A 25,404-nucleotide genomic window follows, 5' to 3' on the forward strand; every position below is an offset into this window, starting at 1 on the left:
CATCACATGTCAGCAAAAGCATATCGGAACAGTAATAAAAATGGCTCATATGCTACGTTACGCACTCTTTTATAATACACACCTATACTTTCTGCATATAGTTAAGTCTACTGTACCTACTGTGCAGACCTGTGTAGATTTATGGATTCATTGTTCTTAGTGTAAAGTACCAGACTTGCACTCACCATGCACAGCAGGGCACTATCATTATGTATGTAAACTGTATAATATTTGTTTTGGTTTATTTTAGTTTCTAGCTAAGAGTTTAGATATTCATGTTTTTAAAATGTAATTTCTTACCTCTTTGAGTGACATGTCATTTGTGATTTATATGTCTCTATCCACCTATCCATCTCACAAAACATCACACTAAACATTAATATATTATTAATCATCATTATTAAATGTTACAACATACAGTGTTAGTTATGTTAAACCATTTTAATTTGAGGACAGAGTGCAAGCCAGCAATTCTTTTAAATTAAATTTAATTTAATTATTAAAGGGGACATGTACAATGTCAAGACAGTAATACAATAAAAATACAATAAATACAATACAAATAAACACATACCATTTTCATCGTAAATTATTCAAATGTATTTATTTAAAAAAAAAAAAAAATTACTCTTTCCACCAATTTATCATTTGTGCCATCAAATTACAACTGCCAAAACATTTCTCCTTCACGCCAGTCTCGTTGGTAAAGTGAGTTTATAACTGATTTATTCCTTTCATCCACCAGATGCTGCTCATGTGCAGCTGTGTAAACGAAAAAACAAAAAATGCTGAAAGATTAAACATGCACAAAAGCTCAGTCTAATTAACAGGAAGCTGGGTAAACCATTGCAATGGCAACAATACAGACCTTTAGTACTTGAATTGTGTACATAGTTGTAATATATAGTTAACAATAACATATCGCCTCTGGCTCTGTGAGTGATAACTGAACAATGTAATAACTGGAGAAGTTCCACAGAACAATGTCCAAGTCAAAATCTTGCACACTTCTACCAGTCAAAGTTCACTTCATGCAATAAACCGTCCATTGGGATGTGACACACACCGCGAAGAGACACACTTGAACATGGAATTATGTGCAAGCCATTTTTTGGTCGCTGAACAATTTTAAAGCTTAACTGGGTATTATTTTCAGTGGGTCTGGGTCTGCTGTCAGAGTAGTATGAAAGATAAAGTGTTCACAAAATGCCTCAAGATTTAAGAGTCGTTCTGGAGGAGTGGAAATGTCTGGAAGAAGAGTATCAACAACTTCTGGTAAGGATCGGACAAAAAGCAGCTGACTGTCAGATTATGCTCATAGAGCAGTTGTAAAAAATCATGCTCAACGTAATGTTTGCTTGGTGTTGTTTCACTAAATCATTTCACATGATAAAATGTTGTTTAAACCGCTCTTGTGAAACTGCCATATGTCAGTAAATTCATGTACAATACCGTGTGCTCCAGATTGTACTCTACCATATTCTCCAAATGTTTTTAAATGTTTAAATGCTCCTTGTGGTCTACATTTTCTTTGGTTCCTGATGTAACCCAAAGTTCTTCTCATCCAGGAGACACACAGACTGTACTTACAGAAATTGGAGGAAATTTCCAAACTACAAAAAAACTGCTCTTCCTCCATTTCCAGTCAGCGCAGCAGACTGAAGGATGTGTCCCACCTCGTGAAAAAGTAAGTTTACACTCACACGAATTCATACAGATTCATGAAAGAAAGGCTTGCTGATGTATACAAAGTGGACCCCTCTCAGTTCAACAACCACACACAAACAAACATGTCATGTTGTGCACTTCCAACATCCATCAGATGCAGCAAAGGACCATCAGAGGAAGATGCCAAGACCTTGGATGAAATGAATGAGAAGATAAAGATGCGACCAAATGCTTTCTTTGAAATGGAAGCTTTCCTCCCCAATAAAAACGGGTGATGACTTCCATAAAAACAGATCGAACATTAAATACATTATCGGAAGTACATGAGAAAAATAATATGGTTTCTTCATATTTCAGTTTGTACCTCAGTCTGGTTCTTGGAAATGTGAATGTCACTCTTCTCAGTAAGCAGTCAAAGTAAGAAGTGACTATCAACGCTAACGTCAATGCTTTACTTCCCTAAATCAAACATTTCCATGGCTGATTCATTAAAGCCGTGTACTGTTTATTGAGAACCGCATTCATCACGTCCTTGTCAGATTTGCCTACAAAGATGAATACGAGAAGTTCAAGCTGTACCTCACAGCCATCCTGCTGCTGTTCTCCTTCATATGCTATTTCTTTGAGAGCTACAGGTAAGAATCATCACATCACAGCTGCTCCAGCCTCGTCAGCTACAATGAGTTTATCAAAAGGACGCTGCGTTTACTGCGTCTTAATCCGGCCCTTGTCCTCTATGCCTGATTTTAGATTTCTTGATGCAATCCTCAATTTCCTGCTGGTGTGGTACTATTGTACACTAACAATCAGGGAAAGTATTCTCATCGCCAACGGCTCCAGGTTAGCTCTTTCAACCATCCTACCAAAATAATGACAAATTTCCTATAAATAAACATATTGGTAGCTCTCTGAACTTTCTTTTTTTTTTTACATATTATTAAAGGCAATTATTCATTATTGCACAAGCAAATGGGATTTAAGCAACTAAGTTTAACAAAGTGTAAAACATACAACCTAATATCTACTTAAAATGTATCTTGTATTACAGAATCAAGGGCTGGTGGGTTTTCCATCACTACATCTCAGCTTTTTTGTCTGGTGTAATGTTGACATGGTGAGTACAGCAAGATAAAAACAGATTAAGAATCAATGAAACTCTATATTAACCCATTCAGAAAACGTAATTCGTACAATGCTTGCTGTGATCCTTACCACACATACTGTTGTTGCCGTTAGAAAACACATCCTATATAATAACACATATGTCCTCCCTTTCACACCTATAAGGCCAGAGGGGAACCTGTACAAGATATTCAGGAACCAGTTCCTTGCCTACTCCTTGTATCAAAGTAAGGTCAAAATACTTCAAAAGCATTCGTGGTTCAAACCCTTCAGAATCAAATCAAAGCCTGATGCGTGTTTCTTTCATAACTCACAGGTTTTGTTCAGTGTCTGCAGTGCTATTATCAGAGCGGATGTCTGTACAGGCTACGAGCCCTGGGAGAAAGACACAACATGGATCTGACCGTGGGTGAGATACACTGACGCACCAAGGACACAGAACACAGCCTGCACATCATAAATAAAGATTTTAGTGAAGATATCTGACTTTTGAGAGACAGTGATGCTCCATCAGGCATGTCTGGAGCTTCTCATTGTCACTGTTGTAATAAACAGATGTATTAAAAAAAAAGCATAATAATTTGAACGCTGTTCTGTTCTGTTTTTAGAGGGATTTCAGTCGTGGATGTGGAAAGGGCTGACTTTCCTGTTGCCCTTCCTGTTTTTTGGTCATGTGAGTACATTCTGATTCACAATTGAACTTGAGACATTTCCTCTAAGTACTGCTTAAAAATCATGCTTTGTCATGGTTTAGACTGGATGACAGAACTGTTTAAAAAAAAAAATGCTGATATCATTGTAGACTTGATATTATTCAGCACTTTTGGGCATGATTTGAGACAATGTTAAGGTTTTTGGTGATCTGAATAACACCTTAAGCTTTAGCTTGTCTGTGCTTGCACACCAAAGTATATCCATTCACTTTTTACAAACACTTAAATCTGAAGTCCTCCTGTTTTGTCTTGCAGTTCTGGCAGCTCTTCAATAGCATCTCTCTCTTCAGAATGTCTCAGCTCCCAGACTGTAAAGAATGGCAGGTCAGTGTTCTCACAAGTTTTTATAATTTCACCTTTTACCTGCTTGTATATTATTCAGGATTTGCTATCTAATCATCTATAATCTACCCTGCTTACTTATTATCGTATTACCTGCATGGCTAGAGCCGTGTGTTCACTTTGTACAGCCTAGGGTTACATTACAATAGATTTGAATGAAATTGCATGCCCATCTGATCCCCAGTTTATATTAAGGAAATGATGATTAATGAAAGCTGTTATGCTTACTCATTGTTCTCTGTGTTCCTTGTGATGCCAGGTCTTGATGTGTGGTCTCTGCTTCCTTATTCTGTTCATGGGAAACTTCTTCACGACAGTTGCTGTGGTCCGTCACAAGGTCAAGAGCAGGAATCAGAAACCAAAGAGTCTGTGACAGCCCAGTCTACTATGATAACAAACATCAACAACAAACATCAACATGTCTACAACATATTGTCTCAAATGCTACTCTCCAAATTAAGAGCATTATCATTACTGCTGGTATAAACATTATTTGCTGTGCTATTATATGACCAACTCATTATAAGTCTTAAATATCATTACAAAACATGTAAAAACAATATTTTATGTCTAATCAATCACCATTAAAGGTTGAATTATGCTCCACAAAACCTCCATGTTCTTATCTTTGTATAATTAGTCAAATGAAAGGAATAAAAGAACCCTCCAATAAAGTATTTCTTATAGCCTCTGTGAATCTGTTTTTTTAAGTACTACAAAGTCTGTGCTTGTGCATTTGTTTGAATATGTGTGATTGATGCCCCTTAGTCCTTTTTTTTTCAAGCCTTTTATGTGGTTGGGTTGGGCGTGTCAATTCTGAGTTTCCCTGCAGGGATTGAAAAGTACATCTCATTCTATCTCATTATGTAACATTGGACAATTCTTTCCTCCCTGTGTTGTACTTGTACATTACTTGAGTATTTCCATTTAGTGTTACTTTACACTTTTTTACTTTTACTACATTACAGGCAGAAATATTATATATTTTACTCTCAAAGCGACAACAATTTATTTTGCATATTATACAAAACCTGTGATGATCTTATACAAATTAGATTCATTATATTAACTGTCAGGCAGTCTAAAGTAATGACAATAAAACATATTATAATGCTAATAGGCAGTGGTTGAAGAAGTATTTAGAAGCGTATACTTAAGTAAAATTAGCTATACCATGGCTATAAATGTACCCCATTAAATAGACCTAGTAGTACAGGGGTCTTAGCAACAAACTGTACTTCAACTATCAAAAGTAAAAGTACTCATTTTGCATCATGGCCCCTGTCAGTGTTGTATTACTGTATACTATTGCATCATTATTACTGATGTATTATTATATGTAAGCAGTACTTTAATGTTGTAATTTCAAGGTGGCACTAATTTAATATCTTTATAGGGTCACTCATGTAATTCATATTGCTTCATATTTTATGAACTGGTTTAGTATTTAAAATACAATTAATCTCTATGCACACACAGTTAAGAAGAAAAGACTGAAGTAAAGTTCAAATGCTTTAAAATTGTACTTTAGCACAGTACTCGGCTGCTGAGAGGGGTCATTATGCTCCCTAATAAACACCTATAATACTTTAAGTACTTTTTGGGGGTTAATAGTTCTGAAGTTTTGCTTAAAACAGAGTTGTTGTTATTTTTGGCATTGCTACTTTTACTTAAGCATGTAGAAACCCCTCACAGGATGTTGGGCTATGAACTGTGCACAAAACACCCTTTAAGTAGCGCAGGACACCTTTGAGGGATCTGCCCTTCAGTCTGTCGAGGATACACACGTCTGCTGATTGAATTACACAACCATGACCCATGGCCTGCTGCGTCCGTGAATGTATAACTTCCGTATCAACATTACTGTCTCGATACACGTAACGATGTTAGGTAATGCCTGAACAGACCGGTCCACATTTTAATCACGTGTTCAGTGAAATTGGTAAATAAGCACATTTTACTTAAGCAGACAATCTAGACATAACCGTATTTTTTTAAAGACAAACATCTGCTGTGTATCAATACATTTTACCATCTCTAGATTTAAATTATTTGGCGTTAAAAGTGCAGCAGTCCACCCCCGCCGCCCGGGTTGAGTTGGTTTGATCCTATATGGCGGAAAGTTTCCTTCCGTGTTGAACACAGTGCGAGCCTGACACAAAGAGGGGAGGCGAAGGTAAGCACTGCACCAAACTCACCAATCTTAGTGGTTCTGCATCGACTTTTAGTCTGTGTCAGTCTGTGGGGACTACACGGCAGCGTGAATAGATTTACACCTCAACTAGAAACTTAATCTGCACTTCATGTTTGTCAGTGGAACAGTATCTAAAGAGAAGCGCTGACTCCTTGTTACGAAAACTCTCCTTGGAGCAAGTCGTTTCCCAATCTTTGCACATATCCTGTTTTACACAACACTTGTTAGTCTCCTCATCGAGCTGTCATGTTGTTCACAGTGTATGTTTTCAGTCCAGGCAGTAGTCAGGGCCCTATGTCCCTCTACCGCTCTCTATCTTATTAAACTACCTCGTTTTACTTCACCGCCGTCGTTATTTTTCTAAACTAGCAAAATCGGATATTCCTCAATTTAAATGAATTAAAGCAGGTGTCTACATTGCACGTGCAACTTTCCTGCACGCTTTGGGAAACCGGTGCCTCTTACGTGATTTTTGAGTGTTGCATAATAATTTGCTTAGAGCAGAAGAAGAGCAAAGGGGGAATTGTTGGGATGAACTCTTGTGAACCTCGTCCATGTCTGATTTCGTTGGTCATTCAAACCTTCCAATAGTAACAGCTACTGAACTATACAGTATACACACTGTGTTTCAGGGTTTGTGTGTCTATAACCGGGACACTGCTTGTTATCCTTCGCCACTGTGTGTGAAATCAACAAGAACAAATTATAATCGGTAATTAAGTTCTTAATAGTTTAAATAATTAGTTATTTTGCTTGTGTTGTTGCTGCTATTTTTATACATATATGACACGTTTAACTTGAGACAGGAGATGCTAATTGACTCTGTGGGGAGATCACTGTGTAAAGTAGTCAACATACTCTACCACAACAGCCAATGATACTATTTAAATGATTCATGCGTATTCTTTTGTGTGTTTGTGGCCATTACCGTAACTCCCGGATGAGCAGACTTATTTTTATTACAACAATATGTATTCTATCCTCGTTGATAGAATCGTGGTGGACAAAATACACCCTTTCAGTAGAATACAAGGCAATTCAAATGCACCACAAGTGGTTAAGGTTCTGTTCCTTGTTAGATTCCAGCTGTGGACTCTTATTGTATGTCTAATGTCTCTCTCCTTCTTCTGTACGGCCTCTATACTGTCCAATAATAACAGCAGAATTCCCAAATCTAGATTGTAATTGGTTTAAAGAAAAACAAACAAGACGCAGTGTTTTATTCCCTCCTATACCAGCATGATAAAGTGTGTAGCCGGACCTTTCTTTGTGGAGATAGTTTTAGCTCTGCGAGCCCTGGCAGGTTTATTTTAAAACTGTAAAATGTTCCTTTCAGTACATATCTTGGTCTTTGATAACCAAATTGAAGTGATCATAACTCAAATGTTTTAAGTTATTTGGGCCTATGCAAACAAATATGAACATCAGCCAATGTATTGTTATCAGACTTTAAAAAAAATTGATATCTGCCTTTAAAATCCAGTATTGGTCAGGCTATACTGTAGACATGATAAAGGGCACAATGAGAGGCTATTACAAAACTAGGGAGTACAAACCTGACTAATCTGACAATAGTATCACAAACTGGTATCGCAGTAACTTCTGTACCTACTTGGCACCTCAGTGTGTCATAGATAATTGGTTTGCTTAATACGTCGGTAATAAGTCACAAGTCAAGCAGTTGGCAAGCCAGTGCTGTATTGAGCGAGTGTGTTCTGAGTTCACGGCTGTGTCGATCAAACTGTCATCTAGTTGCGGACTCGCCGGCCTAAAGGAATCGGGAGAAACCCCGATCCCATTGTTTGCACTCCTTGAACCAAGTTGAAACTTGAGAGCTCTGAACACGATGTGTTTTTTGTGCTCCGTGTGTAAAGAGCTGCTGTCGTGGATGCATGACAAGAAAGTCATTTTGTATCGAAAGCAGTGGGTTACGATGTTGCAGTGTGTACAGAGCCGATTGTCCAATAATGCATGCACAAAAGCCATCATTGTAGAGTATGGCATGTGGAATACTGCTCGCATATGTTAGCAATCATATGGTTCTGTGCAGCATTTTAACCAATTTTATGCCAGAGCCCCCAGTTTGTTGAACTGACACTGATTTTAGAATGCAGATTGTTTAATTGCAGCTGTCTTAGTCATTATAACAGAATGGTTCTAACGCCGTTTGTCCCGTCCCTCTGTAGAGGGTCAACATGACAGACATGGACGCCGAGACCGCCGCCCACACCGAGCCCATGGCTGATGAAGAGGAGCCTCTTTTCAGCAACCTGGACCTCTTCCTCTTCTCCCTGATCGTCGCCTTTGTTGTTTACTGGTTCATGTCCCGCAAGAAGCCCGAGCCCATCCCCGAATTCAAGAAGCTCGACACGCCGTGAGTATCCATCACAGTAAACCATGGGTTTCATAATACATAAATTAAAAAAAAAGTCGAATAAGTTGAAGCCCTTAAGCTAAGAGGAAGAGCGTGTCTTTTAGATTATGCTTTATTTATTTTATGGATTGTGTAGATTTAACAGATTCTGATCACTGTACTGTTGGTTCAGAGTTTGATCAATCCTGGTTTTGATTCATGGAATATTTTCTATTATATAATCATAACAAAACATACTATTATTATAACAAAATATGTTGCTAAATGACTTTTGTTGGGCCAAACTCTGAAGTAAAGTAGTTGTGTGTGTGTGTGTGCGCGCGTGCGTGCGTGCGTGCGCACACAATCATTTACTGTAAAATAAAATCTATAGCCACATTGTGTTTGACCTCACACATACTGTTGATTATGTAAAAGCTTTACAATGTTGGTGTAGCGAGAGACTTCTTCTTTTAGTCGACATGTTTTGGACATGGCTTAAAGAAGAATGATGATGAATAGGTGTGTGTGTGTGTATCGTCAGTGATCTGCTTGTGTCTTATTTCATTGCAGCAGTCTAGTTTAGGTCAGTCTGGATCTAGTTGACCCTACATGGACCCTAAAGCAAGTGTGTGAGAGTGCACGGCTTAAAGCTTGTAAATGTTCCACTAGTAGCGACCTTTGTTTCGCTCTCCTTGCTCTTTATCAACATCTCTGTTACTTAACGTACCTGATCTCCCTCTCTCTCTGACGCGGGTGCCTGTTCCCTTCACTCATAACCAGGGCTGTCACACATTAGTGAGACGATTAATTATACAAATCATTACGATTTTAATTGTGTTTTATTGTTCATTTTATGTCTCACAGCAGTGCTGTTGTATTCGTTTCAGTGGCTATTCAGCGAAATGATTCAATGTTTGCAAAGGACTTTAAATTGTTTACTGCAACAATGTTTTACCTCTCGCTCTGCTGCACTGATTGTTATTTTAGATAGCTTGTTCTGAAACTGTTGTGTTGCCGATCTTATCCAGAGAAAAAGCGGTTCAGGACAGTTCGGTTATGTAGAAGGACACTTGATTTTATCTTCAAAGTTTAATCAGCAGACTGGGGCTGGGAGGCCTGTGACGGATGATTTCTTGCATTTCTGCTGTCCTGATGTCAATGGGGAGTTTGTTCCACTATTGTGGCGCCAGGACAGCAAACGGTAGTGACTTTGTAGAGCCGAGGGCCCCTCCGTAGTGAGGGAGTAGCAAGCCGAGTGGCAGTAGCAGAGCGTAGTGGACCAGCGTCTTGAATCAGGTTCAAGCAGCCACCGGGAGACCGTGCCGAGGAGCGGAGTAATGTCTGAGAAGTTGGGAGGGTTGGAGACCTGCCGGGCTGCTGCATTCTGGATGAGCTGCAGAGGTCAGATTGCACATGCAGACACGTTATCCAGTAGTAAGTTACAGTAGTGTAGGAGCAAGATGACAAGAGCCTGGACCAGAACCTGCACCGCCTACTGGGTGAGGATCGGACGCGTCCTCCTGATGTTATGGAGAATTAATCTGCAGGAACGGAGTCCGAATCTGGGACAGCACAGAGTTTTCTATGGCGATGGAGAGGTCACGGACGGGAGAGCAGCTCAGATGTTTGTCAAGGTTTTAGCTCCAGGTGGTGTGCAGACATCCACTGAGAGATATCAGCTCAGTTCTCTAAAATCTTAAGAAAAATTATTTCACACTTTTTAATTTTCCCAAAAAATGATTTTACGCCATCAGAGCCAGAGCCGCAACAGGTTGCACAAAGAGCCAGATTTTGTCTTTCTGCCACACATCTCATAGACTACTCGGATGTATACCGTTGCCTCTTTTACATACAAACACACACACACACACACGCACGCACACGTACTCTACGTAACGCAATCTAATTGAATCTATACCCCCGGACTCTTATCACTTCATTACCTACGTCATCGTAACTGCTTTAAGTTATTGTCGGTGTCTTGTCTTTACGTCTGTCTTCCATTATTATGTCACTAAATGTATTTATTTTTTTGTCCCATTGCTTCACCAATTAAAAAAAAAATAAAAATAAAAGATTTAACTTCTGTTTGTGGACGTAAAAAGGACCCCTTTGGACAGTTTGATGCGGTGCAGATCATGAGCACCTGGATTAAAGCTGAGTCCAGAGAGAGGCGAGTGTGCTGTGTGGATTTTGCTGCAGGGTATAGTTGTGTAGTTCTGTGAGTGGCCTTATTAACAACATTAGCCTCGGTGATATGTGTGCAAAGTGTCTACAGCCAAGTTGCCTTGCCTTGAAACCATGAAGTCTTGCGTATTGAGTCTGTGTAAGGCGGCGTAACACCGGAGCACTACGTACCTACATGGTATTTCACTCTCTGACTCTAACGATAATGTAAGAAAGATCTCGGGCAACTCAAATAACCAGGCGATTATGTAAAAATAGCGACGTGCTTACTCATCACTCCGTGGAGGGATTGGAGGCGTGGCTTCATTTCAGCGGACCCTCCTTCCACTGGCCACTTTTTAAGTCCCGCCCCACCACACAACACAGTTCCTTTGGTCACCAGAGTAAAGCCTCGGTCCAGCGGCAGCCTCACTCGCTGTGTGGCTGAGGTCTTGCGTGGTTCTGTGAATGGAGACAGTGGTGGAGGCTGGGGGGGGGGGGGGGGATCCTGACCATTTGTGTGAAAACGGGAGGTTTGCTCAAACGAGTGTGTGTGGGGGGGGAGACCCCTGTGGAGCACGTTTTCCTGTAGGAAGAGTGTGCATCTGTTGGAGGCGGGAATACAGGAAGAGAACACGGAGCTGGTCTCCCCTCCCCTTAAAGGGAGCAGTGATTCCCTAACTGTTATGAAGGGGGCGTAGTCTTTCCTGTGCTTTTGTTTTTGGCCCCCGAACCCATTTTGAAAGTTCCCTGGAGAGCGAACGAGGAGGGCGAGCCAAGCTGCGTTTGTGAGTCCTCCTCAAAGGTGGAAAGTTGAGGCAAAAGACAAGCAACCCTTTCTTTGCCCTGAGTTGCTTTTTTTTTTTTTTTTCATTCTTCTTTCCCCACTCTCCTGTTTTTTCTTTTTAGTGTGTGTGTGTGTGTGTGGGCTGAGCTGCTCTGCCATTGGTGAAAGGCCATGTCACAAATAGAATCCTTTTATGATAAATGAGGTTGCCATAGCAATGACATTCCCCTCTCTCCTCCAGTGAGATGAGGGCGGGGATACTTCAGAAAATCTCTCCACCCTCTCCCCCCTCTCCCCTCTCTCCCCTCCTTCAATGGTCCACCGAGAGAGTTGCTCTGATAACCGGCCAAATAGTCGGAATGGATCTTGTAGACTTTTTCGTTCCCAACACCTTTCAGACCGGAGAGGAAAGGGGGCGGGGTTGAGGAGGGAAGGCATTTTCAGCCCCGAGAGTGTTTCATTGTGTGTGTGTGTTTTTGTGTGAGTCAAAAGTGTGTGTAGGTCTGCAGCTCGGCTATGTTTTATGGGAAAGTCAGTTTCCCACCATTGTGTCCTCAGCGGTTGCCAGACACTGACGGGGCTTGTCGGGCTGTGTGTGTGTGTGTGTGGAGTGGTGTGTGTGTGTGCGCGCGCGTGTGTGTGTGTGTGTGTGTGTGTGCGTGTGCATGTGTGTGTGTGTGTGCAGAACAGACGCTGCTGGTTTCAGAGAGCAGCACAGGAAGAGGCAGAGTTCAGATTGTGTTGGAGCCTCTGAGGGTGAAGGCTAAGCAGCTCTTCTGAACCTGCGAGTGTCCGGGCCGCGCTTTCTGGACTGTTTTGTTATTTTCCCCCTCCTGTGGTTTTGGAGTGTTGACGTCCTGCTTTTTGATTTTGAGCGTGGCGGTTCCCGGCGTGGCCTTGCCGGTGGTGAGCTACAGGGCTGCATGCCATGGGCTGTGTCTTCTCCCTGCCAGAGGACAGGAGAGATGCTGCTGAGAGGTGAGTGAAGCGTTTGATTCGCTGCTCCTTGCCACCAGCTATTGTTTAGCGTGATGGCACAGATCACAGGAGGGCGTGTACGTTTTTGATTGACACCTTGTAAGGGATTTGTTAAGTGTGCAACTCGTGGCTTGTTTCCAGATGTAGCTCTCCACAGTGTAATTTACTTGTTTCTAGCACAGACTGGCAAGAAGAAGAAGAAGAAGACAATGTTCCCAGTGAGTTATGTAAAAGATAGTCATCAAATCTGTTTTACTCCAAACATAATCGGATTATTGGGTCTTCGTTCCCCCCCCCCCTCTTTTCCACAAGCTCCTCAAACACTGTGCAGTCGGTTACTGTTGTGTTGCACATTTTCAAGCTTGTTTAATTCTGCTGGGGTCGGATTGCAAAATGAAGAACATGTCATTGGTCGTAGTGAGATTACCTCCACGTTTGAGTGTTTGCAGATTAAGACTGAATTTACTCGGCGTGCTTGTTTGAAAAGGTTTTACTTCCTGGATGGAGGAATGAATGGAAAGTTTATTCTGACCGCACATACAGATGATGAGCTCTGAACTCTTTGGACTAAGCTGTAGATTGTTCAAACAATAATAATGAAAACCACTAATGCATTTTACACTCCAGCCATTGAAGGAAAAGGTGTTCAAGATTATGAGGCCATGTGCGTGTTATCAGAGCCGAACTGACAGTCTCAGCAGAATACTTTATTTCTGTTTTTAGAAATCCTGACATTAAAAACGTACGATGTGCAAAGCCAGCTTTGTTTACTTCAAATAATGTTATAATAATATTGATGAGGATGCAACTAGTTCCACGTCAACTATGATTTGTTTTTGTGTTTGTCAGAATGGTGCGTGCTTTTTTCCTGTATATTCTTCCCATTAAGACTTTGTACGCTAGTGAGACTAAGAGATGACACTAAACAGAGTAACCCAACTTTTTATAGTATGATGATGATGATCGTCCATGTCCCAGAATATCATTAAATATGAGTTTTTATTGAGAGTTAACTCTCAGTTAATCCAAAAGGCCTATCTTTTGCTGTATGCACGTCTTGTTTAATTTTCCACAAGCTCAAGATGCTTTGCATTTGTTGACACATTGTTAAGATACTGAAGTTTGTGAGCTCTCGTTACTATTTTCCTAATGATGCTCAGACGATCCTCCCTCTGGAGTGTCTGTGGGGCGGATTAGGATGAAGCTCTCAGTTGATGACCTCTCAGAAAGAGCCCGCTAAAGCTCTCAGGAATGCTTCAGCTTGGGGGCAAAGGCCTGTTTTAAATTGTAATCTGGAATTTACGCCTCGCTTCAGAGTGCAGCCTGTATTAACCACTGGGGCCCATATTTATGGTGCGTTGGGCATCATGCCTGCTACTAAAACACATTAAGTCCATTTACAACCTAAAGAACCCACAGAAAAGAGGTGTGCAGAGGTCACATATCGCAAATACATTCATTGTCTCCGTTTCTCGCAGCTTTTAAGGCTCTCCTACAGCTTTGTTGCTCTCAGATGTGGAACATCTGGAAACATATTCTACCTCTGCTTGTAGTTATGTGTAGCCGTATTATTCCTTTTTTCGGTGCAGACAGAATTGCAGCTGGACCTTTGATGCTGAATGAAGAGGCGTTGCCTTTTATTCGGCTCAATAATAGATTTTGCTTCCTGCGTCCCTTTTCTTTAATTCATTGTGTGTGTGTGTGCGTGCGTGCGCATGTTGTTTTGATCTGTTTCCGTCCGTTAATTACTCCCTGGATGAACCTGAATCAAGAGTCTGAATTTTCCGTGAGGTGTAGCTGCCTGGTAGTTATAACAACGTATCAACAGCTTCACACTTTGATGTGCTAATGTTTCTGGTATGCTTACTGTACACACAGTCAGTGTGACTCATGCTTGTACGGTTGCTGAGTCGCTGCTCTGCTACTCCCTGTCGTTAATAACACTAACAATGACGAGACAATAAGTGCACATTGCCCAAGAGTTGGTGCAATGTGCACTTATTACATCAGACAAAACCCTTCACTTGCTTAAAACAAAAACTTAAGTAACTTTTTTCTTTTTTTTTTAATGAAAGTTTGCTTAGAATCATCAATAACATTATTTACAATTCTGATCAACGTGATCATATGGCCTTGACACTGCAGTTCCCTATAAGTCAGTGATAATGTTGACTTATCAACCCGTTCTAATCTGTTGTTTGTTTGTGAGCCTTTTACCTAGAAGACGATCAAAGCCTCGGCTATACTCCCAAACGGACACGTACATGAACACGATGGACGTAGAGTATTTCTGTTACTGTCCGCTTGGAGGACGCATTCCACACACGCTCAGTAGATCCGCGGACACCCTACGCAGATCACATTTGCATCACACGGACTCTTTGCGGACACGGAATGTATAACTTTGGTGAAAGAAGTTGAGCTTAATTAAACCCTGTTTACATTAACGAGTAGGATTTGTGGATTGCGGTTTGGAAACGCAACATTCGAGATGGCCCCTCCCGTTTAATGTCCCACAACTAATTGTGAGCATTGTTATTGCTAGTAGGTAGAAGTTGTCTCTTTGTGTTTTTTCATTACTTTTATAACAAGTCAAACCTGTTTTTCTTCCCCCAGAGCACCCACAACAAGAGAGACCAGTTTCATCGAGAAAATGAAGAAAACAGTGAGTGATGTTGCCTCGTCCGTCCCGTCACTTCTGCTTCAGTTGTGGTCAATGTCTGATGTCTCATGCTTCCATCATGGAGTTGTTCTCCAGAAGCAGTTTGGTTGCTGCTGTTTGAAAACATCACTCAGGGTTTTAAAAGAAGACTGTGAGCCATTTGGACTTGAAAATGTTTAACTTTAAATAGTATTGAGGCCCTTCACCAGGTGTTGATCAACCTCGGTAGTTTCCCCCCGTAAAGACCTGTTGATGGTCGGGTTTCAGTAAGTTTAACCTCTTCCTGCTCAGTGGAGGAAGAATATAATGCTAACTTCATTTATTTGATCACTTATACGATGACTGCAACGGTCTCCTCTGCTTCTGTGATAATACTGTGTGCAGTTCTAGATTTAGAAACATAGTTTTGACTTTGATGCTTCACAGTTTACAAGCCAGCCTTGAGAAAATACTTTGGTTTTGAATCATGTGGTTTTTGCAGCAAATAGTTCAGATACCATGGTAATGGTCCGCAGTGCCCTTTAATTTAGTCTCTGTTCATTGTTATGAATTATCATGGCAACACTGTAGGCAAGGAAAAGTATTTCAGGATTCTTACAAATGCATGCACGGATGGATAAGATGTACGTCAGAGAAATGTATTTTTTCTCTTTGTGTGTGTTAAGTTCAAGTCATGTGAAGTTATTTAGTCTTTTTATGCAGTTTGGGTTGTGCTAAAATCATCTCCCTGTCACTCTAGATGGCAATGTGGGAGAAAGTACATTTTAAACACATATTTAGGTAAATTCCAAAAGAAATTCTGCATCTGTTGTGGTCGCACATGGTTTGTGTTTCATAACGTGACGGACGAGAGAGAGAAGGGTCGGCTTGTGATCGTAGTTGTGGGAGAACGCTTTTACACGACCCGAGCAAATGCAAGTAAATGTCCGTGTGTGTGACCAGGGCAAGAACATCATCGTGTTCTACGGCTCCCAGACGGGCACAGGGGAGGAGTTCGCTAACAGACTGTCCAAAGACGCTCAGCGCTACGGCATGAAAGGAATGGCTGCCGATCCAGAGGAGTATGAAATGGTAATTTGCATCAGTGGAACAACACTCAGACTTCTGATTTATAAAATGAACAGAGGTCTTTCTGTGTTACTTTGGCAAAGCAATTATTAAACCTCAGTGGTTATATAATCTGTAACCGTGATGACGACGACGACGTAATACACAAACCATGGCAGATTGTAACCGAGCCAAATATGAGTTTATAATGATGCCAGAGTAGAGTGATCTTCTGATTACACATTCACTCTGCGGTACTGAAACATGTCCAGGCAAGTGAGTCCAAAGAGCGTGTGCTCGGATCATGATGAGCAAGTTATTTCAGTCACAATTATTCAAAGTGAAAAGAATGATGACCTCATGCTTCAAGAATGTGCGGCAACGCTGCTTTGAGAACCAGGATAGGCGTAAAAGATATACTTTGATTTGTTAGTCATCTGAAATGACTTGTTTGCTCACAGGGCAGCTCTTGCAAACAAACGTCCTTAAAATGATTAGTTCTTCAGAGCTCACTGCCTCTGATTGTTATGTCTCATCGTGTTCCAGGGGGAGCTGTCCCGTCTGTCTGAAATTAAAAACGCCCTCGCCATATTTTGCATGGCCACCTATGGTGAAGGAGACCCAACCGATAACGCCCAGGACTTCTATGACTGGCTGCAGGAAAACGATGACGAAGAACTCTCCGGACTAACCTACACAGTGAGTCTTCATGCTCAGATTATGTCTTTTTAATACTTTACAAGCTCACAAGAACTCTGAGAGTTGTCATAAAATGTGATTGTATAGGAATTATGTTGTTGTTATGTTATTAGTTAGTGTTATCATAAACGTGATGGCATTAGGTTAACCCTTTTTAATAAGCACAACACGCACCACAGAGGGGACAGTAGCATGATGCCAGTGACCGTACAAACGTTGTGTTACACTCTGTTCTGCAGCTCACGCTTATTTAAACCGTCAATTAACCCATCCTTTTTGGTCCATACGACATCAGAACACGGTGAAAAATCCCCGTCACAATATCCTAGAGCCCAGTGTGACGTCATCGAGCCCAAATCAAACAAACCCAATAAAACACAAATATTTAATTTACAGTAATTCAGGACCAGAAGTCATTTATTGCTCACAACTGAGAAACCATTCAACATGTGGCATTACAAATCACTGAACTATTAATAATTTGCTGTAACAGTTGCTGATGAATGGTCTATTGATTGACTTAATGCGTTTACTCATTTTAAAATCATGAGTTCAGTTGATGTAATAGAAATGTTTTTCAATGTGCACATTTACTGAATAGCTTCTGTTTAGCTCCCGACCAAACCCCTGCACTGTAATAATGCAAATGATTTCCCCTTTGATGTTTTCTTAGAGGTACTGTTACGTGTCAGTTTGGACCACAACCCATTTATTTAGTGAGTCACGCTATGTCAGTTTGCCTCGCTGACGTACAGGCTCCACTAGCGTGAGCTGGCTCGGCCTTTGTGTGAAAGAAAGGGCTTTGTGTGTTGTCTGTTTAAGTTTATTTAGATCCCCATTAGCTACAGCTTTGCAGCAGCTATTCTTGCCGTCTGTGCGTGTGTGTGTGTGTGTGTGTGTGTGTCAGTGTCATTGTGTCATTGTTGGGGTGCAGAGCCTCTGGCCTCATTCTAGTGAAGAACTTGACTGTGGGAAATTCACCGTCGCGTCCTTCCTGCTGTATTTCATCTATTGTCTCCGGTCTGCGTTAGAGCCACGACATACATTACAGTCACAGAGATCTTTTGGGGTCTCTTGTCTGACAGTATTCAGTATGGCACGTTGTTTTCATTCTGTATTTAAGTAGAGTTAATTGCCTGACAGCAACTTGATAAACATTCACGTGCTTTTCCATTTTCAGATGAACTCTTTGTTTGCTTTAAGATTAAGCCAAGTGCACACTGATGGTTTGTCCCTGTGCCCTGTTCTGTCTCCAGGTATTTGCTTTGGGCAACAAGACGTATGAACACTACAACGCAATGGGAAAATACGTTGACAAGAGGCTGGAGGAACTCGGGGCTAAGCGCATCTTTGACCTCGGGTTAGGAGACGATGATGGCAAGTAAGTGCCAAAAAGGAAATGATGACTAAACATTTCTGAGTGTAAAGGTGTTCGGTGCAGCACACATAACGGGCGGTGGACCTGTAAGTACACGGTAGCCTTTTTTCAAAAGAGAGTCCATCATTCTCGAGTCTTGTATATGTGAAATGTACGTGTTAATATCTAAAGAGGAAGTCTAATTCGTTGAATAAAGTTGTATTTCGATGTCTTTCTCTGCTGACTGGCCTGGTTTTGTCTTTCAGTCTGGAAGAGGACTTCGTTTCATGGAGAGAGCAGTTCTGGCCGGCCGTCTGTGAACACTTTGGAGTTGAAGCCTTAGGAGATGATTCAAGGTTCATTCAGACATTTTCACCGTTTCAAGTTTTTCTTCTTTTCACTTCTCATATTTTGTCCGCTTCTGTACCATAAACCTTTTTCTTTATCAGCTCTTTCTGTACCGTCTTAAAGCCGGGAACATTAAACAGATGATGACGGGGCACTAACTTATGTCCTCTGAAGTAAATGTTACATGATATATTGCCTTCTTTAGATAAAAGTTAGTTTGTTAGTTCTATTTTATATGATACGGTAGCAGTATCTTCAGGTTGACCATGTTCCTTCAGCTGAGGTTTAGAGAAGAAAATAATCACAAAGGTTTTGTACAAAGTCTTGGATGTTTGGAAAATACTTAATTTAGTTTTCAAGGTTATAAATATGCTTGAATATAAATATACTCCTTGAATAATACTTGATTTTCAACATAATCTGGTATTTTATCTACCCAATCACTCATGTAAACCAAAAATCTTCTAACGTTTGAAATGAAACGATCCCGTCATCATATTATTTCGTACCACGATCAAAACATCAAATCAGAGTTGTGATTATGATCAGCTGGTGAAATAAACAAAGTGACGATGTACATTGATTGTTTTGCGTATTAAGGAGTTTGTAACAATTCAATGTGATGATAAAGGCCTTGAGAGTCTTGACATTTTTGGTTCGGTTTAGTTTTTTATTGAACCCCGAACCACAGACTGAAGTTACGAGGTGATCTGCACCGTGATTACCAAATGCGACTCAGCAGATCAGCTTCATATGGGCCTGGTTTTAACATTGTACTCCACCCAAAGTCTTTTTGTTCGTTCTTTTTTTAAACATCCATATCTTGACTAAGACTGATTATATAACAGGACATATCCGATTCATGATTAACCCCACCCATCTGTATGTGAATTGAACAAATGCCAAGAATATATTTTTAAGTGTATTTTTCAATTTCATTTCACTAGGAATCAAACTGATTTCAGTATATGTGTATGTGTGCAGCGTCTGAAGACACTGAAACGTTATTTTCCCTCACAGCATTCGGCAGTACGAGCTGAAGGAGCACACCGACCTCAACATGAACAAAGTGTACTCGGGAGAGATCGGTCGCCTGAAGAGTTTTGAGGTCCAAAAGCCGTAAGTACTTCAGCAAAGATGCTGCTCACGACCAGAACTCATTCATCATGAAAGTCCTTTGTGCTCAGTCACTGCTCACATTTCACCCACATGTTTTAACCAAGTTTACCAGAGTTCACTTTCTAAGAAATGTAGCTTTCTGCCCCCTAGTGGACACTGGAGATCTTTTCTTTTTTTAGATGTTACGTCTCTCTTGTAATCTCTATGTTCAGCCCTTTTGAAAGTGCCTTTTTACATAGAAGCGTTTCTCTTTTATTTACAGGCCCTATGATTCTAAAAACCCGTTCCTGGCCCCAGTCACAGTCAACCGCAGACTCCACAAAGCCGGCAATAGACATCTTATGCACCTGGAACTGGACATAACGGGCTCCAAGATCAGGTGAGAACGGTTAGATGTGTCTATAGCTAACTCCCTTTTGACTAAATGAAATAAAAAAATTAAAAAAAAAGCTCATGATTAATTTATGAATACAGGTCAAAGTCTGAATTTGTCACCCTCTGTGATTTCAGATATGAGTCGGGAGACCACGTTGCCGTTTTCCCCACAAATGACTCTGCATTGGTGAACAAGCTAGGACAAGTCCTTGGAGTGGACCTTGATGCGGTTATCTCTCTTAACAACCTTGATGGTATGGCATTGAAAGCCTGAAGCACGTTGACTTTACTGACTCGTCCCTGAAACCCTCTCACGGAAACCTCCCTCGATATCTTGACTTGCAGCAGATGCATTATGTGGAGTTATATTACTGCAGTAGAGTGTTATTGCTGTAATATAAGTTTTTGACTTTTGGTATAAATTACATTCATTTGCTGTCGTCCTTGACCTTGACCCTTCAAGGTTTGTCAAGGGAAGTCTAATTACTTCCCAGATTAATTAGAACAGTAAGTTGATCGTGGGCAACTGTGGCTAAGTGGGTAGCAGGGCTCAGATCGGCGGTTCGATCCCCGGCTCCGGCTCCGGCTCCACTAGTCGATGTGTCCTTGAGCAAGACACTTAACCCCAAAATTGTGTGTAGAAATGTGATAGAATCTGAATTGTAAGTCGCTTTGGATAAAAGCGTCTGCTAAATGACTGCAATGTAATGTAATGATCTATACTGTTGCTGTTTTATTTATAGATGTTGACATTTTCAAGCTTTTATTAAACATTTATGTTATAAAAAAACAATCTGTTTATTTATTTTGCAGAGGAGTCCAACAAGAAGCACCCTTTCCCGTGCCCCACCTCCTACCGCACAGCCCTCACTCACTACCTGGACATCACAAACTCCCCTCGCACCAACGTCCTCTACGAGCTGGCACAGTACGCCTCCGACCCCAAAGACCAGGAGAACATGCGCAAGATGGCCTCTTCCTCACCTGAGGGCAAGGTCAGTGCCAGGTGGAAACGATGAATTGGTGTTGGAATAATGTTATTATCTAGTTGATGTTATAGAAACACATCTGCAGTCACATCTCATCTCTGTATGTTATTGATGCCCCTTTTCCACCTCTTATGCTTCATGTTATTGTCTTTCTGTTGCCGTGTCTCTGCAGGCTCTCTACCAGAATTGGGTGTTGGCCGCCAGTAGAAACATCCTAGCTATCCTGGAGGATATGCCTTCTTTGAAGCCTCCCGTTGACCACATGTGTGAGCTGCTGCCTCGTCTCCAGGCTCGCTATTATTCTATTGCCTCCTCCTCAAAGGTAATTCTCTGGTAAATCACCCATGACAGGCCGAGTTCTATCCTTTTAACTTTTGTCACAAACTTGTTCTTTTACAAATGTTTTTTTGTTGTTGTTGTTGATAAGAGTGTTTGCAGCAAAGAAGCAAAAAAAAGTTCTGCTCAGATCTGAGAATTAAAGCAGAGGGCTGTTGGTAACTCTACCGCGTTCTGTAGGTTCACCCCAACAACATCCACATCTGCGCCGTGGTGGTGGAGTACGAGACCCCGACTGGCCGCGTCAACAAGGGAGTTGCCACCAACTGGCTGAAGAACAAACTGGTCACTAACAACGGCCACAAGTCCACCGTTCCCATGTTCATCCGCAAGTCTCAGTTCCGCCTGCCCTTCAAGGCCACCAACCCAGTGATCATGATCGGCCCTGGGACAGGAATCGCTCCCTTCATGGGCTTCATCCAAGAGAGAGCCTGGCTCAAACAACAAGGTATTTATGTTGTTGTTTGTCTGACCTTTTTCACAACAGTATGTCCCCACAAGTATAGAACGATGAGGGCAAAGACCTCCACATATGTTTGTGTCATTCCTGTCCTTGTGTACGCGACACTGCCCACAAAAATATTTGAATATGCATTTCAGGGTACGGTTAATAAATACAAGTAATCAGTACTTTAATAACCTTAATTTGGTTGTTAGCATTCTGGGTTACTCTGAACACAGACCTGTTAGTTCAGTAGGAATTGTGAGATAGTAAGAATGCTTATAAATCATCATAAATGTGTGCGCAGTCCGGTCTGAGAATTACCTGAAAATGTATATTTTTTAAAAACCTCAGTGGAAGAGCCTGAATTGAATAAATGTCACGCATATAATAACTTTTGTTTTGTTTATAGGAAAGGAGGTTGGCGAGACGGTGATGTACTTCGGCTGCAGACATAAGAACGAGGATTATCTCTACCAGGAGGAGCTGGAGGACGCAGAGAAGAATGGAGTTCTAACACAGCTCAATGTGGCCTTCTCCAGAGACCAGGAGCAAAAGGTACGGCCGGCTACCTCACCGTTGTTAGTGTCGTTACACTGATAAACACAGCAGAGCGGTGGCTAAGTGCAGCCAAACTAAAAGTTGTGAATAGTTTAACTTTGGGTGGAGTCCTGGGACATGTTGAGCTACGTTTCAAAGTTCTTCTTGCCTGAAACACGTAAAAAACACGCCTCCAAAAATGATGTTCATGTTTTTTAAGTAACTGAACACTGTTTTGGTGAATAACAAATTCAGACACTTGTGAAATAATGACTTGAATTACAAATGTACTGTAGTCTGTATAGGCATGTCACAATATACTGGTATTGCCCATAACTGTGATATATAAAAACAAAATACTGCTATCATGTTAACACACATAATATAATATTGGGAAAATAATCCAGCGCCTCTTAAATATACAGTTATGTTTATAGACTCTCTCCACCTCACTACACTTGAAGTTTAATTTGACTCATAGCATTATTTATGTTTTTCTATGGACATGGTGATATTGTGACAATATTGTTACATGATAATCGTGTGGTGAAAATCTAATATCACGACATAATTTATGCGCGTGTGTTGATAAACCCTTTGTTACTTATTTATTGTCCGTGTGTGTGGAACTTTTTGACCATGTGATGCACATGTGAACAATGTTTCCTCTTTCCATTTTTCAAAATAAAGGTGTACGTGCAGCATCTAGTGAAGAGAAATAAGGAGCACCTCTGGAAGCTGATTCACTCAGACAACGCTCATATCTACGTCTGCGGGTAAGTAACGCATTTGACCAGCAAAAGATTTACATTAAATAACATGCATTCAAAAAGACTGAACTTTCACATTAATGTGTTTATGTTTTAAAAGAATACTGAATTGAGTAGTATTTGGTACACTGATAATTTGTGACCATGTGATATAAAGGACTGTATACAGGAGGTTAAACAAATGCTGAAATATGGAAACAGTCTCTTTGGCACCTCCTAGTGGAAGAGTGAGAATTAGTTTATACTGCCATCATTCTTGAATCAATAGCAAATAACTTCCACTATGTTTGAGATGAACATCTTTGCTGGCTGGTGGCTAATGATCACATTTTAATTTAAAGGGAAAAATCCTCCAGTAGATGGACAAAGAAATGTGTAATATGGAAAATGACACTTAAACAAAGACGTCTCGACATCTAAAGCGATCTCTTTCTTGATTTAGGGATGCAAAGAAAATGGCTCATGATGTGCAGGCGGCCCTCTACGAGATAGGAGAAGAACTGGGAGGCATGACGCGCATACAGGCCACAGATTACATCAAGAAACTGATGACCAAGGGACGCTACTCGCAAGATGTCTGGAGTTAAAGAACTTTAGACTCAGCCTCACTACTCAAAGTGGTGCTTTAAAAAATGTTTTATTGTGCGTCTTGTTTTATCAGGACTGAATATATAAACATTACACATGTGTTCACCACCCTGGTTCATGAGAGCTACAGGTAGCAGAAGATCATGAGGCAAACACTACCTCAGCAGCTTTCGTTGGTGAACACACTCGGCAAATTCAATCTGTATTTCGTAAAGGGTACGACATAATGTGTGTGTGCTGCGGTCCTCACTTGAGCCGTGGTCTCACACCCAACAACGGTTACCCCGTCTGCAGCAAACCGTCATCCTCATTTCAGATTTTATTTTTTATTAAATTCAGTTTTTATATTAATGAGTCAATCGAAGCAGCTTTATAACTTTATAAGCAGCTGATGACCACTCGGAGTGCTACGGGTACTCGCTGCGCCCCCAGCTCTTGGTCTACACAATATAATTCCACTGAGAACATGAATATTTACTTTGAAAATGTCGAAAGCTCATTCAGTTTACTACCTTGCGATATTTGTAACGTTCATCTAATTGATTAACGGATTATAGACGTAACGCCACAGCAAATAACATCGGATCATGCGTGTGTCTAAGTGAATATATGAAGCATTGTGTGTTTCCTGGTGCAGCGTGAAGGGTGCAGTCTTCAGTTTCTCTCAGATGATCTTTTAATACTTTAGAATGTCCTTAAAATACATTAAATCTTTGAGACAAGATGTATAAATTGTAATCACTAGTATGCATTTATCTTTTGACAAGGGATTTTGCCTGTTATGCATACGTTGCTGTTCATTTTATCAGTCAGAGTAACTTTAAGAGGCACAAACGGTGATGCAAAGGGGAAGATCATTTACAGATTAAAAAACATGAGATTATTTGCTTTTTATTTCCCATTATAGCAGGCATTTAATCATGATGCAAATGAATCTATGTACCTTGTAATATTTGTAAAATGTTTAAATATTGTGCTTTAAACCAGATCTGTTCTCCCAAATGGCGGTTGTTTGTTTGATATGCATCTGACAGCAGAGGAGTATGAAATGGGATTGTATTGTGGCAGTAACACTTGGATATATGACAACCACCTCTGCTCGATTTGTTATATGTATTTTTTTGTTTTATCTTGTCCAATCACATATGCACCACTACATGGAGAAGATGACCAGATGTATCAAAGGATTTGGTGTGTCTCGCCACATCTGTCAGTCAGTCCTTTTTTGTGAATATGGGGAGTTTGAGGAGCCAACCAGTTGAAGTGCGGCCTGTGCCTTTTTACCCTTGCCTTATGTATTTAGTTAGCAATTAAACCCTGATGCTTCACTGCCTTTTTAACAGTTTTGATTTCTTCCATGCTTACAGTCAGTTGTTGTCATTCCTCTTTATAATGTATTAGTTTGATTTTATCAAGGCATGCATATTTTTGTGCATAAAATTTGAATAATTTGTTGGGTCAGTGACTTATTTTTGTGATTCAAAAAGGTTTAACTTCATGAATATATTTACCTCCTTTAGCCATTTGTTGTCAGACAGCTCCGTCACATTAATTCTCTTGTTGTAATGGTGAGAGATTAAACTTACACAGGGCAGCAGTGAGTTTATGTTTTGATTATGTTGTAATCGTGAGTGACTTAACGTTACCAGCAGCAGCCCGTTTCAAGACGTGTGATTGCCTTTATGTTTAAGTTATCGCAACAAAATCTGTTCTAAGGACTGATGTGATAAATCCTGTTCTGGGTTACAAAAAGTCACTTTCTCTTAGTTTATGAATTATACAATCTATTAGTGAAAAGCTTAGATT

General features: G+C 40.7%; 2 protein-coding genes and 1 long non-coding RNA gene across 3 annotated transcripts; 2 read left to right on the top strand and 1 right to left on the bottom strand.

Annotated features, from left to right (window-relative positions):
- Nucleotides 1-53: 53 nt before the first annotated feature.
- On the bottom strand, nt 54-5,778 carry LOC142958926 (uncharacterized). Its single transcript, XR_012956179.1, has 3 exons — nt 5,593-5,778; nt 4,074-4,230; nt 54-3,811 (listed from the first exon to the last, which is right to left on the bottom strand). It is a non-coding gene; the product is annotated as an uncharacterized LOC142958926 (long non-coding RNA).
- Nucleotides 1,207-4,514, top strand: tmem120ab (transmembrane protein 120Ab). The gene is made up of 12 exons (XM_076099967.1): nt 1,207-1,275; nt 1,569-1,687; nt 1,823-1,939; nt 2,026-2,085; nt 2,208-2,303; nt 2,419-2,508; nt 2,717-2,782; nt 2,956-3,017; nt 3,107-3,199; nt 3,399-3,463; nt 3,759-3,827; nt 4,105-4,514. Exons 1-12 carry the CDS (start codon nt 1,207-1,209, stop codon nt 4,216-4,218), a joined length of 1,020 nt encoding a protein of 339 aa, XP_075956082.1. The 3' UTR covers nt 4,219-4,514.
- A 188-nt stretch (nt 5,779-5,966) lies between the features above and the next one.
- porb (P450 (cytochrome) oxidoreductase b) lies at nt 5,967-25,049 on the top strand. Its single transcript, XM_076100493.1, has 16 exons — nt 5,967-6,021; nt 8,226-8,413; nt 14,943-14,991; nt 15,931-16,059; nt 16,582-16,734; nt 17,991-18,115; nt 18,358-18,447; nt 19,460-19,558; nt 19,821-19,937; nt 20,069-20,187; nt 20,747-20,928; nt 21,095-21,244; nt 21,439-21,706; nt 22,113-22,258; nt 22,931-23,016; nt 23,453-25,049. Exons 2-16 carry the CDS (start codon nt 8,235-8,237, stop codon nt 23,595-23,597), a joined length of 2,037 nt encoding a protein of 678 aa, XP_075956608.1. The 5' UTR covers nt 5,967-6,021; nt 8,226-8,234; the 3' UTR covers nt 23,598-25,049.
- The last annotated feature ends 355 nt before the right edge of the window (nt 25,050-25,404 follow it).

The sequence above is a fragment of the Anarhichas minor genome, unplaced genomic scaffold, assembly GCF_050575085.1.
Source record: "Anarhichas minor isolate MPS153535 unplaced genomic scaffold, ASM5057508v1 ptg000026l, whole genome shotgun sequence".
NCBI classification, from domain to species: Eukaryota; Metazoa; Chordata; class Actinopteri; order Perciformes; family Anarhichadidae; genus Anarhichas; species Anarhichas minor.

What these genes read in the sequence shown, in the direction of transcription:
- tmem120ab (XM_076099967.1), top strand. Translation starts at nt 1,207, where the DNA reads ATGCCTCAAGATTTAAGAGTCGTTCTGGAGGAGTGGAAATGTCTGGAA. An exon ending in AAGAGTATCAACAACTTCTG is followed by an intron (nt 1,276 to 1,568) that starts GTAAGGATCGGA and finishes CTTCTCATCCAG; the next exon opens with GAGACACACAGACTGTACTT. An exon ending in TATTTCTTTGAGAGCTACAG is followed by an intron (nt 2,304 to 2,418) that starts GTAAGAATCATC and finishes GCCTGATTTTAG; the next exon opens with ATTTCTTGATGCAATCCTCA.
- porb (XM_076100493.1), top strand. Translation starts at nt 8,235, where the DNA reads ATGACAGACATGGACGCCGAGACCGCCGCCCACACCGAGCCCATGGCT. An exon ending in ATAACGGGCTCCAAGATCAG is followed by an intron (nt 19,938 to 20,068) that starts GTGAGAACGGTT and finishes CTGTGATTTCAG; the next exon opens with ATATGAGTCGGGAGACCACG. An exon ending in GCTCATATCTACGTCTGCGG is followed by an intron (nt 23,017 to 23,452) that starts GTAAGTAACGCA and finishes TTCTTGATTTAG; the next exon opens with GGATGCAAAGAAAATGGCTC.